General features: G+C 36.0%; 1 protein-coding gene across 1 annotated transcript; it reads left to right on the top strand.

Annotated features, from left to right (window-relative positions):
- Window positions 1–2,508: 2,508 nt before the first annotated feature.
- On the top strand, window positions 2,509–3,437 carry LOC105066964 (putative olfactory receptor 5AK3). Its single transcript, XM_010952426.2, is given in 2 exon segments — window positions 2,509–3,316; window positions 3,319–3,437. Coding segments are annotated over 2 exon segments (927 nt in total).
- Window positions 3,438–14,184: the final 10,747 nt, after the last annotated feature.

Genomic DNA, 14,184 nt, shown 5'->3' with positions numbered 1-14,184 from the left:
AGTTTTGAAGGTGTACTTGAAATTCTCTCAAGCATTTTGCTGAAATTGCATTGAACTTATGAATTAATATGAGGGGAAATACCACATTGGTACAACTTGGTCATGACTGATGCTGGAGAATACTTCGTCCCTACTCCTGATGTTTCTCTCCTGCAAAAAGAACTGAATCTGTGTAATCACGGCCACCCTGTCCCCATTTTATTCACTGCCTTCCTAGAAAGGTGGAGGGGCTTATCTGATTGTTAAATCTGAGAACAACCTGGCGCGCCCTGCTCTGCCCTAACCCTCAGGAGCAGCCAGGCTGTTGAAGCCCACGGGCCCCTGCATTTCAGAGGTGCTTCCCCACAGTGTGCAAGAGGGCTGCCCGCGTCACTGCCACCAAGACTGGGTGGATAAGCCTGTCTGCTTACAGTGTTCATTGGGAGCAAGCAACTTGACTAATAAGCTTGAAGTTTTCCCCCAGGTGTCTGAAGGTGATATAATGGTCTCCATATATACACGCCATCTTTTATTTCTCAACTTGTTCAAATCCTGGGAAAGGAAGAAAATAGCTTTTCACTTGGACCCTTCTTTGAAACCCTAGCAATCAGTTGTTTAATGTATTAATGAATTTGATTATTGAACGTATATTTTTAAAGCAGTTTCCATCTATATTCACAAGTGAAATTGGTTCTAGTTTTTTTCTCAGAATTTACTTAATTGGGTTTCAAGGTTGCACTTGCCTCATGAAATTAGTTGGGTAATATTTTCTTTGAGACTTACAGGAAAAGATTATATAATGCTAGACTTATCTGCTCCATAAATGTTTCGTAGTAGTTTCTGTAAAATAGTTGGGTCTAGGGTCTGTGTGTAAATTTTTAAATAACAAGTCAAATTATATAATTGTTTAAAATATTTAAGTATTTTGCACACACATACAGAGACTCACATAGAATACAGTAAGTATCTTCTTAGTCTTATTTCTTTTGTAAAAAAATAAATATTGAGAGAACACAAACATTTATCAAATTATTTGTATGATATGAAAAGTCATAATGCCACAAATAACATATGCCAGCAACGCAGTATAAAACAGGAAAAAAAAGTTTTCTTATTGCTTTTTACTCTCCTGGAAAAATAAGCTAAGGAAAGAAATGACCTTTATTCAATTATTTTTTTAAAAGAAACTGTAAGGGAAAAAATGATAGTTATTTTAAATTTAAGTATTTCATTACAAAAAGGATATCATAGACAAAATTAGTAGATGGTAGAATGTGAGAAAGATTTAAGTCAAAAACTGACAAGTGATTCAAATCTTGGATAAACATAGACCATCTGCAATCAACTCAAAAGAAAATTTTACCAAAAAAAATTAACAAGCAATTTACAAAACAATAGAATCCCAAAATTCTAGGAACATTAAATAATGATCAAATTTACTTGTAATTAAAGGGAAAAAAAAATAAAATCAGATATCACCTATTACATCTATTTTCCTGGCTAAAAAAAATTAGGAAAATACCAGTATTCACTAGGAAGTGAGGGTGTGGAATCCCCATACTCAAATAATAGGAGTGTGCACTGGTGTAGCCATTATGAAAAGTGATTTGAAAAAACTTGGTTAAATCAAATATGTGCATATGATCAGACTCAAAAAATTTGTCTGTAGGAAAATCTCCCAGAAAATTTTTCACACTGAGTTATTTGTAGTGAAGACAAATTGCTGGCCATCTGCTATCCTTCACTACGAAAGCACATAGATAAATTATGATGGATGGACACCATAGAGCAGTGCTACTCAATGTGTGGTCCATGTACCAATACCAGTCCTTGGACTCTCTGCTTTCACTGTATGATGAGACACTACTGAAAGTGAGATTGAGCATTCAAACTATCACAAAATTTTGACAATTTTGATACATTTTCACTGTTTTTGCAAAAGTATGGGGCACAACAGATCATAAATCTTACAGAGAACATTATCATTTACCATTAATACTTTGATAAACACTTCTGTGAAAGACTCTATGTGCCCATGAGTCCATCATGGCACAGAAGAGTTACTAAGCAAGGGAAAAGGATAAATGAAAATATAAAGATAATTAAGAATAAGATAATATAGAACTTCATGTGTATGCCAAGATTTTAAATATAATGATTAGTATTTTGGCAAATTAGGGTTTCTAACTGAAACATAGAGAGTATAAAAGAAAGCACAGGTAAATAAAATATGTTCTAACATGTTCCCTAATTGATATATTTATTAAATACCGTCAGTTTGCACACTGAGAACATAGCTAATGGTCCATGGCAACTTCCCCAAACTATAGATGAAAATATCTAAGTCAGGTTCAAGGTTCAGCCTTTCAACTCGAGGTCAGTTATGTCATGGAAAATATTCTCTGACTTACCTGTAAAATTAAATATACCATTTCCAATTCCATGATTAGATAAATATTCAGAATGGTCTTACATTCTCTGCTCTTCTTTCTTTGCACCTTTTCAGCTAATATTTCATCTTTGCTACCCATGGAACAAAACAATGGCACCAAAGTCACTGAATTCATTCTCCTGGGATTTGCTGGTCAACACAAGTCTTGGCATGTCCTCTTCATAGTATTTCTAGTGATCTATGTGCTCACCCTAGTGGGTAACATTGGCATGATCCTACTTACCAAGATTGAGTCTTCCCTTCACACTCCTATGTACTTTTTCCTCCAAAACTTGGCTTTTGTTGATCTCTGCTACACCTCTGCTATCACTCCCAAGATGCTGCAAAATTTTGTAGTGACAGAACAGTCCATCTCATTTGTAGGATGTATAGTGCAATTACTTGTCTATGGTGCTTTTGCAACAAGTGACTGCTTCATCCTGGCTGCTATGGCAGTGGACCGTTACGTGGCCATCTGTAACCCACTCCGCTATCCAACAGTCATGTCCCAGAGAGTCTGCATTCAACTTGTAGTCGGCTCATACTTCATGGGTTTCCTAAATGCTTCTGTAAACACAAGTTTTATTTTCTCACTGAATTTTTGCACATCCAATAAAATTAACCACTTCTTCTGTGATGAACCCCCAATTGTTGCCCTCTCCTGCTCCAATATTTACTTCAGCGTCACGCTACTAGCAGCCTTTGTGGGGTTTAACTTGATGTTCACTGTAGGCGTCGTCATCTTTTCCTACATATTTATCCTGGCTGCCATCCTGAAGATCTCTTCAGCTGCAGGGAAGAAAAAAGCCTTCTCCACGTGTGCCTCCCATCTGACAGTGGTCACCATTTTCTATGGGATGCTTTCTTACATGTATCTGCACCATAGTACCATAGAGTCTCAGAGCAAGAAAAAATGGCTTCTGTGTTTTATGGTGTTATGATCCCCATGTTAAACCCCTTCATCTACAGCCTGAGAAACCAAGACATGAGAGAAGCCCTGAAAGGGGTTAGAAAGAAGTTCTTCTAGATTGAACATCAGTTACTAACTCAACGTGGTTCAACAAGCAAACCAATAGTTCTCTCTCATTTCTCCACCACAGAAGAGATGGCAAATATCTGTGGGTTACAAAGGCATTCCTTGATTTTATCAGTAGATCTGAAATGTAATGAAAACATCTTAAATGAGTAAATAAGTTTCTAATTCATGTATTTCTTACAGAGAAAGCATATGAAAAGGTCTTTTATATTGCTTTTGTATCCTTTGAGGAGCTCTCTTTTCAAATACCTGCCTTTAAAATAGAAAAGAAAAATAAAGGAATGTGTGCAATCAATGTTATAAAATACCCCCAACAGCTGTAGTGTAAATACGCAACAGAGCAAAAACTTTTCTGATTTCCCTTAAGAGGTACTGTTACTCTTGCTATTACTCTCTAAGCCATTTTAGTATTGCAAGGAATTATTTAAAGAAATTCTCCATTTCTTTGGAGAGAATGTACAGAAAAGAAAGTGGAAAATAAGAACAGTTTGATGGATTCTCAAAATGTTACGGAAAAATGTGTTACAGCTCCGTGTTACAGCTCAGTTGTGACAGCAACCTGGATCCAGGCGAGAGACCAAGCAGCATTCGGAGAATTGGAGAACTCAGGTTTATTACACCAGCGGGCCCAGAGGAGTTAACACTCCAAGCTCTGGACCCTGCTTGTAGGTTTACACGGGCCTTTATAGGCTGCCAGTTTTACACTTTGCAACATCATATGCAAATAAAGTATAACAGAAGTTGACCAACCAGGAACAAGCTTTGTAGAAATAGACCAATCAGGAGTGAGAGAAATAACCAATCAGGAGTGAGCTCCATGCAAATAAAGTACTACAAATGGACCAATCAGAAGTTAGGGAAGTGGACCAATCAGAAGTGAGAGTAATAACCAATCAAGAGTGAAGGAAATAACCAATCAGAAATGAGCTCAGGGAACCAACAGAATTTTAGGAGTAAGTAAGCCGTTTCAAAGGCAAAAAGAGAGAAAGCCTCTGGGCCAGGGAACTGGATGGTGCTGGCAGGAGAGTAGTGGCCCTGCTTGGGGGTCCTGCCTGTCGTTTTTATAGGGCTTCCCGCCTCAATACATATTTGCACATTAGGGAGCAATATCCCTCCTTTCTATGCATGGTCTCTAACCAGCTAGAAAACTGGCACAGTAAGTAGGCAAATATGGATCATATCAATTCATTATCAGTAAAATTTTATTTTAAATATAACCCTCTTGCAAAAGTACAAATCTAATGCAGAGTTTGGTGCTACAGAATAAACTCATTTATCTAGAATTGATGCTTTATTTCCCTCAATCTCCAAGAGTGGGGAGGGATGAAAGAATCCAAGTTAAATATGAGAAGTCATACCTGGGCTTGGACATGAGTGTTCTGTTGACTTGGGAGAAGATAGAATCAAGCACACACCCATCATATGGAAAGGCAGTGTTAACAAAAAGATTGAGGTCACATATATTTCTTCTCTCCACCTCACTAATCAATTAAACTGTAGGAAGTTGTGAGTGAGAGGATTGGCAGGATGGGAGTTCTCTGCCTTTCTCAACATTTCCAGAAGCTCCAAATAGATGGGCTGATGCCATATCACTGTGATTTAGAGCCAGTCATAACCCAAACAATACCAATAGAAACCAAGTCCATGCAGCAGGGTGCAGTACCAGAGAGGACTCCCAAAATTTGGTAACTGATTTTTCTTAGGGTTGCCAGTGACCTGCCCATATTTCCCTCTGCAGAAAGAGACTCCGTTTTCTTTCTGTAAGCAAATCCTTTCCTGCGAGTGGAGGAGAGGTCTTCATCCTTACTACCCTGAACCATCCCTGGAGATGGGGACAGTTCTAACTTTCGCTATCCTCTTGTGACTCCTTATAGAATCATTCTAAAATGCACTGTCTATAAATGCCTTGAAGAGGAATTGGACTGTGCATAAATATGAATGGAAAAAAATATATGCTTTCAATAATATTCATAAAGTGAAAAGTAGGAAATACATGGATGAAGAAAAATGCAATAATAATAGTAAATTTACTTCTTCCAGTCCATGACAGATCAAATTGAGAAAAAAAGTTTTTAAAAAGTTACAGAAGATCTATTTGAGATAATTAGTGAGAACAAACCCACATACAGAAATTCTATATTATTAAAGCCCACCAATCAAACATGCCTGGAGTCGAAGTTTAGGAGACACAATTTTGCTTCCGCAACACACACTCCATAGGGGCTGTGGACAACTTAACAAGAGGGTATAGGAAGGAGCTTTTTATAGGGTGTGGGCTTTGCTGAATGTTTCCAAGTATGGATTACAAATGCAGGTACTCTCTCTTTTGGATACTGTCAAAGAGCTGGGATAGATCAGCAACTTGGTATCTCAGTAAGCATTGCTCAAGAGGTGGAAGGAATAAAGTAGAAAAAATTATGTCATTGGCAAGAAGGAGTCTCAGTCACTTAGAAGAAGGAGTTGTTAGTCTTTTTATCGTTGCCTTGTGGACAAGGGAGGTCCGGTTAGAAACATTTTCTCATTGGCTTTTTGTGACCATTAACATCGTGTTAGATGTACCACAGTCTGATATATTGGCAGAACTGATTTTCATCTTCATAATAACTTGAAATCAGAAAAACATCTTTTTTCCTTCTCTTCTTTTTCTTTCTTTCTTCCATTCTTTCCTTTTCTTCCTTCCTCTCTTCCTCCTTTCCTCCTTCCTTACGTATTTTCTTTTTATTGTGTGCCCATGGAATAATTATAGAAATACAATAAATTGCAAAAGTCAGAAAGAGTGTATAAAATTTCCTCTGCTTCAAAGACCTAGAACTAGAGTTTAATAATAAAGCTTGCAAGTGAAAACACCTAAAATTCTACACCTTATAACTGAAAAGTCTGATTTAAACAAAACTTAAGTGAAGATGAAATAAAAATAATATTGCCAAATATCTATAAAACAATAATTCAGAACCATTACATAAATATCTATAAACTACAAGAGGTTTTCAAATAAAATTTTATAACTCTATAAATACTACTTTTAATAAATAGGAAATAATAATAAATTAAGTAAGCATACATTTTAAGACGAGAAAATAATGTAAGGAAAGGAGAAGAGAGTAATAATTATTTTTACATTAACATTTAAAATCTCTTAAATTACAGAAATAATAAATCCAAGAACTTATTCTCTGAAGCTTAAATTAACAATAAAATATATAAATCATTTGCTAATTTATCAAGCAGAGTAATACTGGAGAACAAAGAAGTTTTTTAAATGAGAGAATACATAACAATATACAAATGTATTACAGAATCTGATGGAATTTTTCTAAAGGATCACTAATTGCAAAAAACAATTACCATTGAAGAGATTCAAGAGGAATTAATTTGTAAGGAATAAAGTAGTGAAAGTGCAACTCTCTCCCCAAAAAAACACCAAGCCCTGGAGTTCTATACAAATATTAAGAAATAGACAATATTTCTTACAAGAGAATGATGCTTGAACTGTTGGAGAACGTGGGAAAAGAAGGAATGTTTCAAAATGATTTTTATAAACTAAGCAAACAAAGACAGCTCAAAAACTATAGCCCAGTGCCAGTCTCAAATATTAATATAAAAATTTATAATAAAAATGTCAGCACACACAAAGAAAAAATTTCAGCAGCATATTAAAAAAATAAGCCATAACCAAGTTTAGTTGTATTATAGGAGCACAAAATAATTTAATATTAGTTCATATAATAATGTATTAATTAATTTTTAAAAGATAAAGCATGAAATATGTTCAAAGATACTGAAAAATATTTGCTAAGAAAAACATTATTCTTAATCTCAGTGTTTAAGTAAAAGTTAAAATACCTCAACCCAAAGACTTGATTACATTTATAGGTAAACACTGAGAACATTCCACTTAAAGTCAAAAACAAACAAAATATGGTCTTGCTCAAAATTATCCTCAAAATTGTTCTGGAGCTACTGATCAAAGCACTTGGATTATAGAAATCAATAAAAATCAATAAATCAAAAAGGAGTGAAAATTATTATTTGAAGATGAGGATTTTTTTCTGGATATTACAGAGAATTAATTATTATAAACAACATAAGTCAATCATGTGGCTAGACAAAATTATTGTACATAAATCATTAAATTAATTAGAAAAACAATAAACTATAATAAATGAAAATATCAGTCTTATTCCTATACAACAGCAAATGTGGAAATGAATTTTTAATACCACTCACAATAACATCCAAAAGCATGAAATACATAGTGTTAAACTTGACAAAATATGTGGAGCATCTATGTGGTGATACCTCAAACGTTTCTGAGAACATCAAGAAATCCTGTATAAGCAGAAAGATATATCATGTTAAAAGAATTGGAAAACCCAATATTGTTAAAATGCCAGTTCTCACAGGATTGATCAATACTTTCGTGAAATTCCACCCAAAATGCAAGCAGGTTTTCTACAGAGATTGATAAGCTAATTCTAAAACTTAATTGGAAAAGAAAAAAACCTGGAATAGTCAAAAACATGTTTTAAATAAAGAGCAAAGTTGAATGATCTTTGCTACCTGATTTCAAGATTAACTAAAAGATGTAGTACATAAACCAGTCTTGTAAATCACAAGGAAGGTATATTGGCCAATGGGAAAATATAGAGTGAAAAAAATATATCAACAAATGCATGGCAAGTTAATTTTCAACAAAAGTACTAAGCCAATTCCATGATGATATTGGAAAAAAATAACTGTACAGTTGATCCTTTCTGCAATTTTCGAATTCATGAATTCAATCAACCACAGATAGAAAATACTATTTGACCCATATGGTGATTCCCTGGAAGACCATACTTGCAAGGCTGTCATTATTTGACCTAACTCAAAGCTCATTCAATGCAAAGAGACTTTTTTCCTGAGGGCATTTGTTAAAAACAAAATGATACAAGTGAACTAATTTATAAACCAGAAATAGACTCACAGACATAGAAACAAACTATGTTCCAGGGACATAAGGATGGTTCAACATATACAGATCAATCAGTGTGATACACCACATCTACAAAAGAAAGGATAAAAATCATCTCAATAGATGCAGAAAAAGCATTTGATAAAACTCAACATCCTTTTTATAATAAAAATTCTTACCAAAGTGGGTATAGAGGGAACATACATCAACATAATAAGGGCTATTTATGACAAACCCACAGCCAGCATAAACTCAATGGTGAAAAATTGAAAGCTTTCCCACTAAAATCTGGAACAAGACAAGGATGCCCAATCATCACTTCTATTCAACATAGTATTGGAATTCCTAGCCATAGCAATCAGACAAGAAAAAGAAATAAAAGGGACCCACATTGGAAGAGAAGAGGAAAAATTGTCACTATATGCAGATGAAATGATATTATATATAGAAAACCCTAAAGAATCCACACAAAAACTACTAGAGCTGATAAAAGAATTTGGCAAGGTAGCAGGATACAAGATTAACATACAGAAATCTGTTGCATTTCTTTACAGTAACAATGAAATATCAGAAAAGGAAATTTTAAAAACCACCCCTTTTAAAATCACATCAAAAAATGAAATACTTAGGAATAAACCTGACCAAGGAGGTGAAGGACTTATACATGCAAAATACATGCATTAAATAGGAAATTAAACATGATTTAAAGAAATGGAAAGATGTCTCATGCTCTTGGATTGGAAGAATTAATATTGTTAAAATGGCCATACTACCCAAAGCAATCTACAGATTTACTGTGACCCTATCAAATTACCCGGGATTTTTTTCACAGAAATAGAAGAATTCTAAATTTATATGAAATTACAAAAGACCTAGAATTGCTAAAGCAATACAGAAAAAAAAAATGAAGCTGGAAGCATTATTCTCCAAGACTTCAGACAATACTACAAAGCTGCAGTAATCAAAACAGTGAAGTATTGGCACAAAAGCATATGGATCAATGGAATAGAATAGAGAGCCTCAAAATAAACCCACAGACCTAGGTCATTTAGTCTTTGACCAAAGAATCAAAAATATACAATGGAGAAAAAACAGTCTATTCAGCAAGTGGTGTTGGGAAAACTGGACAGCCACATATAAATCAATGAAATTAGAACAAACCCTCATACCATACACAAAAATAAACTCAAAATGGCTTAAAGACTTAAACATAAGACAAGACACCGTAAGCCTCCAAAAAAGAACATAGGCAAAACATTCTCTGACATAAATCATAGCAATGTTTTCCTAGGGCAGTCTACCCAGGCAATAGGAATAAAAGCAAAAATAAACAAGTGGGATTTAATTAAACTTATAATCTTTTTCACAGCAATGGAAACCATAAAGAAAATGAAAAGACAATCTATAGAATGGGGCAAAATATTTGCAAATGATGTGACCAACAAGAGTTTAATTTCCAAAATATGCAATTCATACAACTCTGTATCAAAAAAAAACAAACAACTCAAGCAAAAAAATGAGCAGAAAACCTAAACAGATATCTCTCCAAAGAAGACATACACGTGGCCAAAATACATATAGAAAGGTGATCAGTATTACTAATTATTAGAGAAATGTGATTCAAAATGACAATGAGGTGTCACCTCACACCAGTCAGAATGGCTGTCATCAAAAAGTCTACAAATAAATGCTGGAGAGAGTGTGGAGAAAAGGAAAACACTGTTGGTGAGAATGTAATTTGTTGCAGTTACTAAGGTAAACAGAATAGGACTTCCTCAAAAAACTAAAAATAGAGCTACCATATAATCCAGCAACCCCCCTCCTGGTTATATATCTAGAAAAAGTGAAAACTCTGATTCAAGAAGATTTGTGCACCGTTGAAAACTCTGATTCAAGAAGATTTGTGCACCCTAGTGTTCATATCAGCACTATTTACAGTAGCCAAGACATGGAAACAACCCAAGTGCCATCAACAGATAATAGTTTAAGAAGATGTGGTATACACAAACAATGTAATATTACTTAGCCATAAAAAAGAATGAAATATTGCCATTTGCAGCAACTTGTATGGACCTAGAGAATATCTTACTAAGTGAAGTAAGTCAAGGGAGAGATAAAAATATTATATAGTATCATTTATATGTGGGAAATCTAAAAAAATAACACAAATGAATCTATGTAAAAAACAGAAACAGACTCACAGACATAGAAGACAAATTTATGATTACCAAAGGGGAAAGGAGGAGAGGCATAAATTAAGAGTATGGGATTAACAGATACAGATACAAACTACTACCACAAACTATAGTAACAGATACAAACTACTATACATAAAATAGATAAGCAACCAGAATTTACTCTGTATCACAGGGAACTATATTCAATATCTTGTAATAACCCATAATGGAAAATAATCTCTGTGTGTATATATATATTTCTGAATCACTTTGCTATGCACCTGTAATTTTAAAAATATCATAAATCAACTTTACTTCAATTTAAAAAAAAAAAAGTATCTCTGTTTGCCTGAAGGCTTTGGCCACTGGACAGTCTAACAATGTGACTTATAATGGAGCTTTGGGTATCGGTTCCAACCTCCAGAGGGACGAGGGACTAAAGGTATAACCCTGAACCTCCAGGAGGGAGTGAGAACTAAAGATCAGAGACATAAGCAATGACATAGAGCCCCAAAAGGAACTGTGGACACTGAAGGCTGAAGTGAGCTTCCTGAGGTGGCCCACTCCATGCGTATTACCATATGTTGACACCCAGGTGGGAAATGCATCCCTGGGGATGATGGAAGCTTCAAGTTTGGAACCTCACAGACCTTACCCTCTAAGTATCTTTATTTAGGTGGTGATAATTTGTATCCAGTAGCTATAATTACTGTAGTGGTATGTGTAGTACATTCCAGACTTTGTTAGTAACTTCAGGCTCAGTTACAAATTACATAGATTAAGTGGCTTCTAAACAACAGAAATTTATGTCTCACAGTTCCGGATGTTAGACGTTTGAGATCAGGGTGCCAGCATGGTTCAGGTCTGGTAAGAGCCTCGTTCTGGGTGACAAGACTGCCAGCCTCTCATTATGTCCTCACGTGTTTGAGAAGAGCTGGAGAGCTCTCTGGAGGCTCTTTTATAAGGACACTTGTCCAATTTATGACATCTGCTTTCCATGACTTAACTACTTCCCAGATGCCCCACCTCCCAATACCATCACACTTGTGGGTTAGCATTTCAACAGATGAATTTGGGAGGGACACAAACATTCAGTCCATAACATTGATTTATTATAGTGAATTATCAACCTGAGGGTGACTGTAGAGACCCCTAATTGTAGACAGGTAAAAATGAGAGCAATTTCTGGTGTACAGCATAATACATATATTGTTTTCATATTCTTTTTCATTATATATAAGATACATGATGTTGTATGAGCTATTTATATATTCTGGAAATTAAACCTTTGTCAGTCACATTGTTTGCAAATGTTTTCTCCCATTCCATAGGTTGTCTTTTTACTTTGTTTATGGTTTCCTTTGCTGTGCAAACACTTATAAGTTAAACTGGGTCCCATTTGTTTATTTTTGCTTTTATTTCCATTGCCTGGTAGACTGCCCTCGGAGAACATTGCTAAGATTTATGTCAGAAAATGTTTGCGTACGTTTTCTTGTAGGAGGTTTATAGTGCCTTGTCTTATATTTAATTCTTTAAGCCATTCTGAGTTTATTTTTGTGTATTGTGTGAGGCAGTGTTCTAACTTCACTGATGTATATGTGGCCGTCCAGTTTTCCCAGCACCACTTGCTGAAGACACTGTCTTCTCTCCATTGCGTATTCTTGCCTCCTTTGTTGAAGATTAATTGACCGTAAGTCTGTAGAATTTTTGTCTAATATGTGAACTGACATCAGCCCTGTGGAAAATGTTCTCTCAGACTATGCAGTTTGCCAGACTCTTTGAAAGGGTTTATCCCAAGCAGCACAGAGAGGAGCAGGAAGAGTGAGGTACAGAAGGACAAAAGCAAGGAAAGAGTGAATAACTAGCTGCCTTACACCCTGGGACCTGGACCTCAATCCCACAGGGGACTTTGGTAAACTACGTAGAATGTCCCCACAGCTGTCCCTCTGAAGGACAACGGCTGAAGACAGTAATTTGCTTCCCCTCCCCCATTGCTTGGTGGTCACCCAGCATCTTCCACAGCTTCTGAGATACTCCTGAGGAGCAGGGAGCAGAGGTGCCACAGGAAGCCTGCCCCGGGCAGCACAGACACGGCCGCACACACGGATGCACTGAAACCCAGTAGCTGAGGGTCTGTGGTGCGGGACAGAGATTTCTGCTGCTCCGTGTAACACAGTTCACGCCAACGCAATGGAAGTAGAAGTCCACTAGATGTGGGCAAAGCTTTTGTCTTCCTGATCAAGAGTGTGCATGTGGTTGTCACCCTGTCCTCCTGGATCTTTAGCTCCCGAACTCCTCTCACCTGCTTTGAAAGAGTGTGTGATGTCTGGCACCGTAGCAGACATGATAGACTGTGAGGCAACCAGCATGTGGGAGAGACCAAGCACATCACAGAAGTGCGAGTCCTGACTTCCAGGCTGTGGCTATGAAGGAAAAATAAGTCCTTGTTTTTATAAAAATAACAGCCAAAGTTAAGTTGGGTTTTTCTTTATTGCAGTCGAACATATTCCTAACTAAGACGCTGGTCATGCAGGAAGGAATAGTGAGTGTCAACTCACCAGACTTTTAACAATAGCTCTCCTTCACAGGTATACTTGTTAATCAAAAAGTTACAGACTTGGTTAAACTGCTTTCTCCTTTCACTGATTGAAGGTTTAATCCTCGCAGCATTATAGCCAAACAATACTCAAGATCTCTTTCTCCACAAATGACCAAAATATTCTGAAGCTGTAAACTCTAACCAGAAGAAAAGGTGTCTTTATCCAGGGACGGTTTTTTTAAGATACACATTTTTACAAGAAGTGAAGAAGGGATCAAAAGTAAATTTTTTCTTCAAATAAATAAACAATGGTCAAAATGATAATAAAAAATATATTTAAATAGTAGTGACTTACATTAGGAACATAGGAACTTAAATTTAGATTAGCTTTGGATTTCTTTTTTCCAGATAGCCCTATTTGTTGCTGATTATGGTGACAAGGTAGATTTTCTAGACCTGAACACAAATTTTTAGACATAATAAAAATTGCTCAACCTGATTCATAACAAGAAAAAGTTTTAAAGGAGTTATTCTATAACAAGGCCACACAGACAACAAGAAGTCCCTGATGACAGTAACATGATTAAATGTACTTCTCTAGAGAAAACTTAAATGTTCTTCAGCTGAAAATAACTACTGAACATTGTTTATTCCAATTCCATTACAGCCCCTGGAAGCCCAGGTTCTCAAGGGAACAAGTATTGATCCCTCAGGCTCCAGCTTTAAGCTCCCCAGTTAGAAGGAAGCACACAGAGAGCCTGGTGGCCATCAGCCTGTACCAGTTGCAGAAAGAAAATCTGGATGCAGCCCCAGTGTAAGTAAAACAAAACACAGCCCATTTTTCAAAATGGGCCGTGTGCCCTCCCAGTGTGTGCTGGAAACGGTGGAGCAAAGGGGTCAGAGACAAAGTTCTAGTAAGTTTCAGCCAAGACCAGGGGTAATCACTTCTCCCTGGTGACAATAGAAATGAATGGATGAATGAACGAATGAATGAATGAGTATTCTATGGCTTTTGTGTGTTATTTGTAAGTGTTCTGACCAACTTTGAGTTCCCATTCAGTGCCTGGC

The sequence above is a fragment of the Camelus bactrianus genome, chromosome 10, assembly GCF_048773025.1.
Source record: "Camelus bactrianus isolate YW-2024 breed Bactrian camel chromosome 10, ASM4877302v1, whole genome shotgun sequence".
Classification (NCBI taxonomy): Eukaryota; Metazoa; Chordata; class Mammalia; order Artiodactyla; family Camelidae; genus Camelus; species Camelus bactrianus.
Note: the sequence above shows the minus strand (reverse complement) of the source record. Positions and strands in the feature narration are given on the sequence as shown.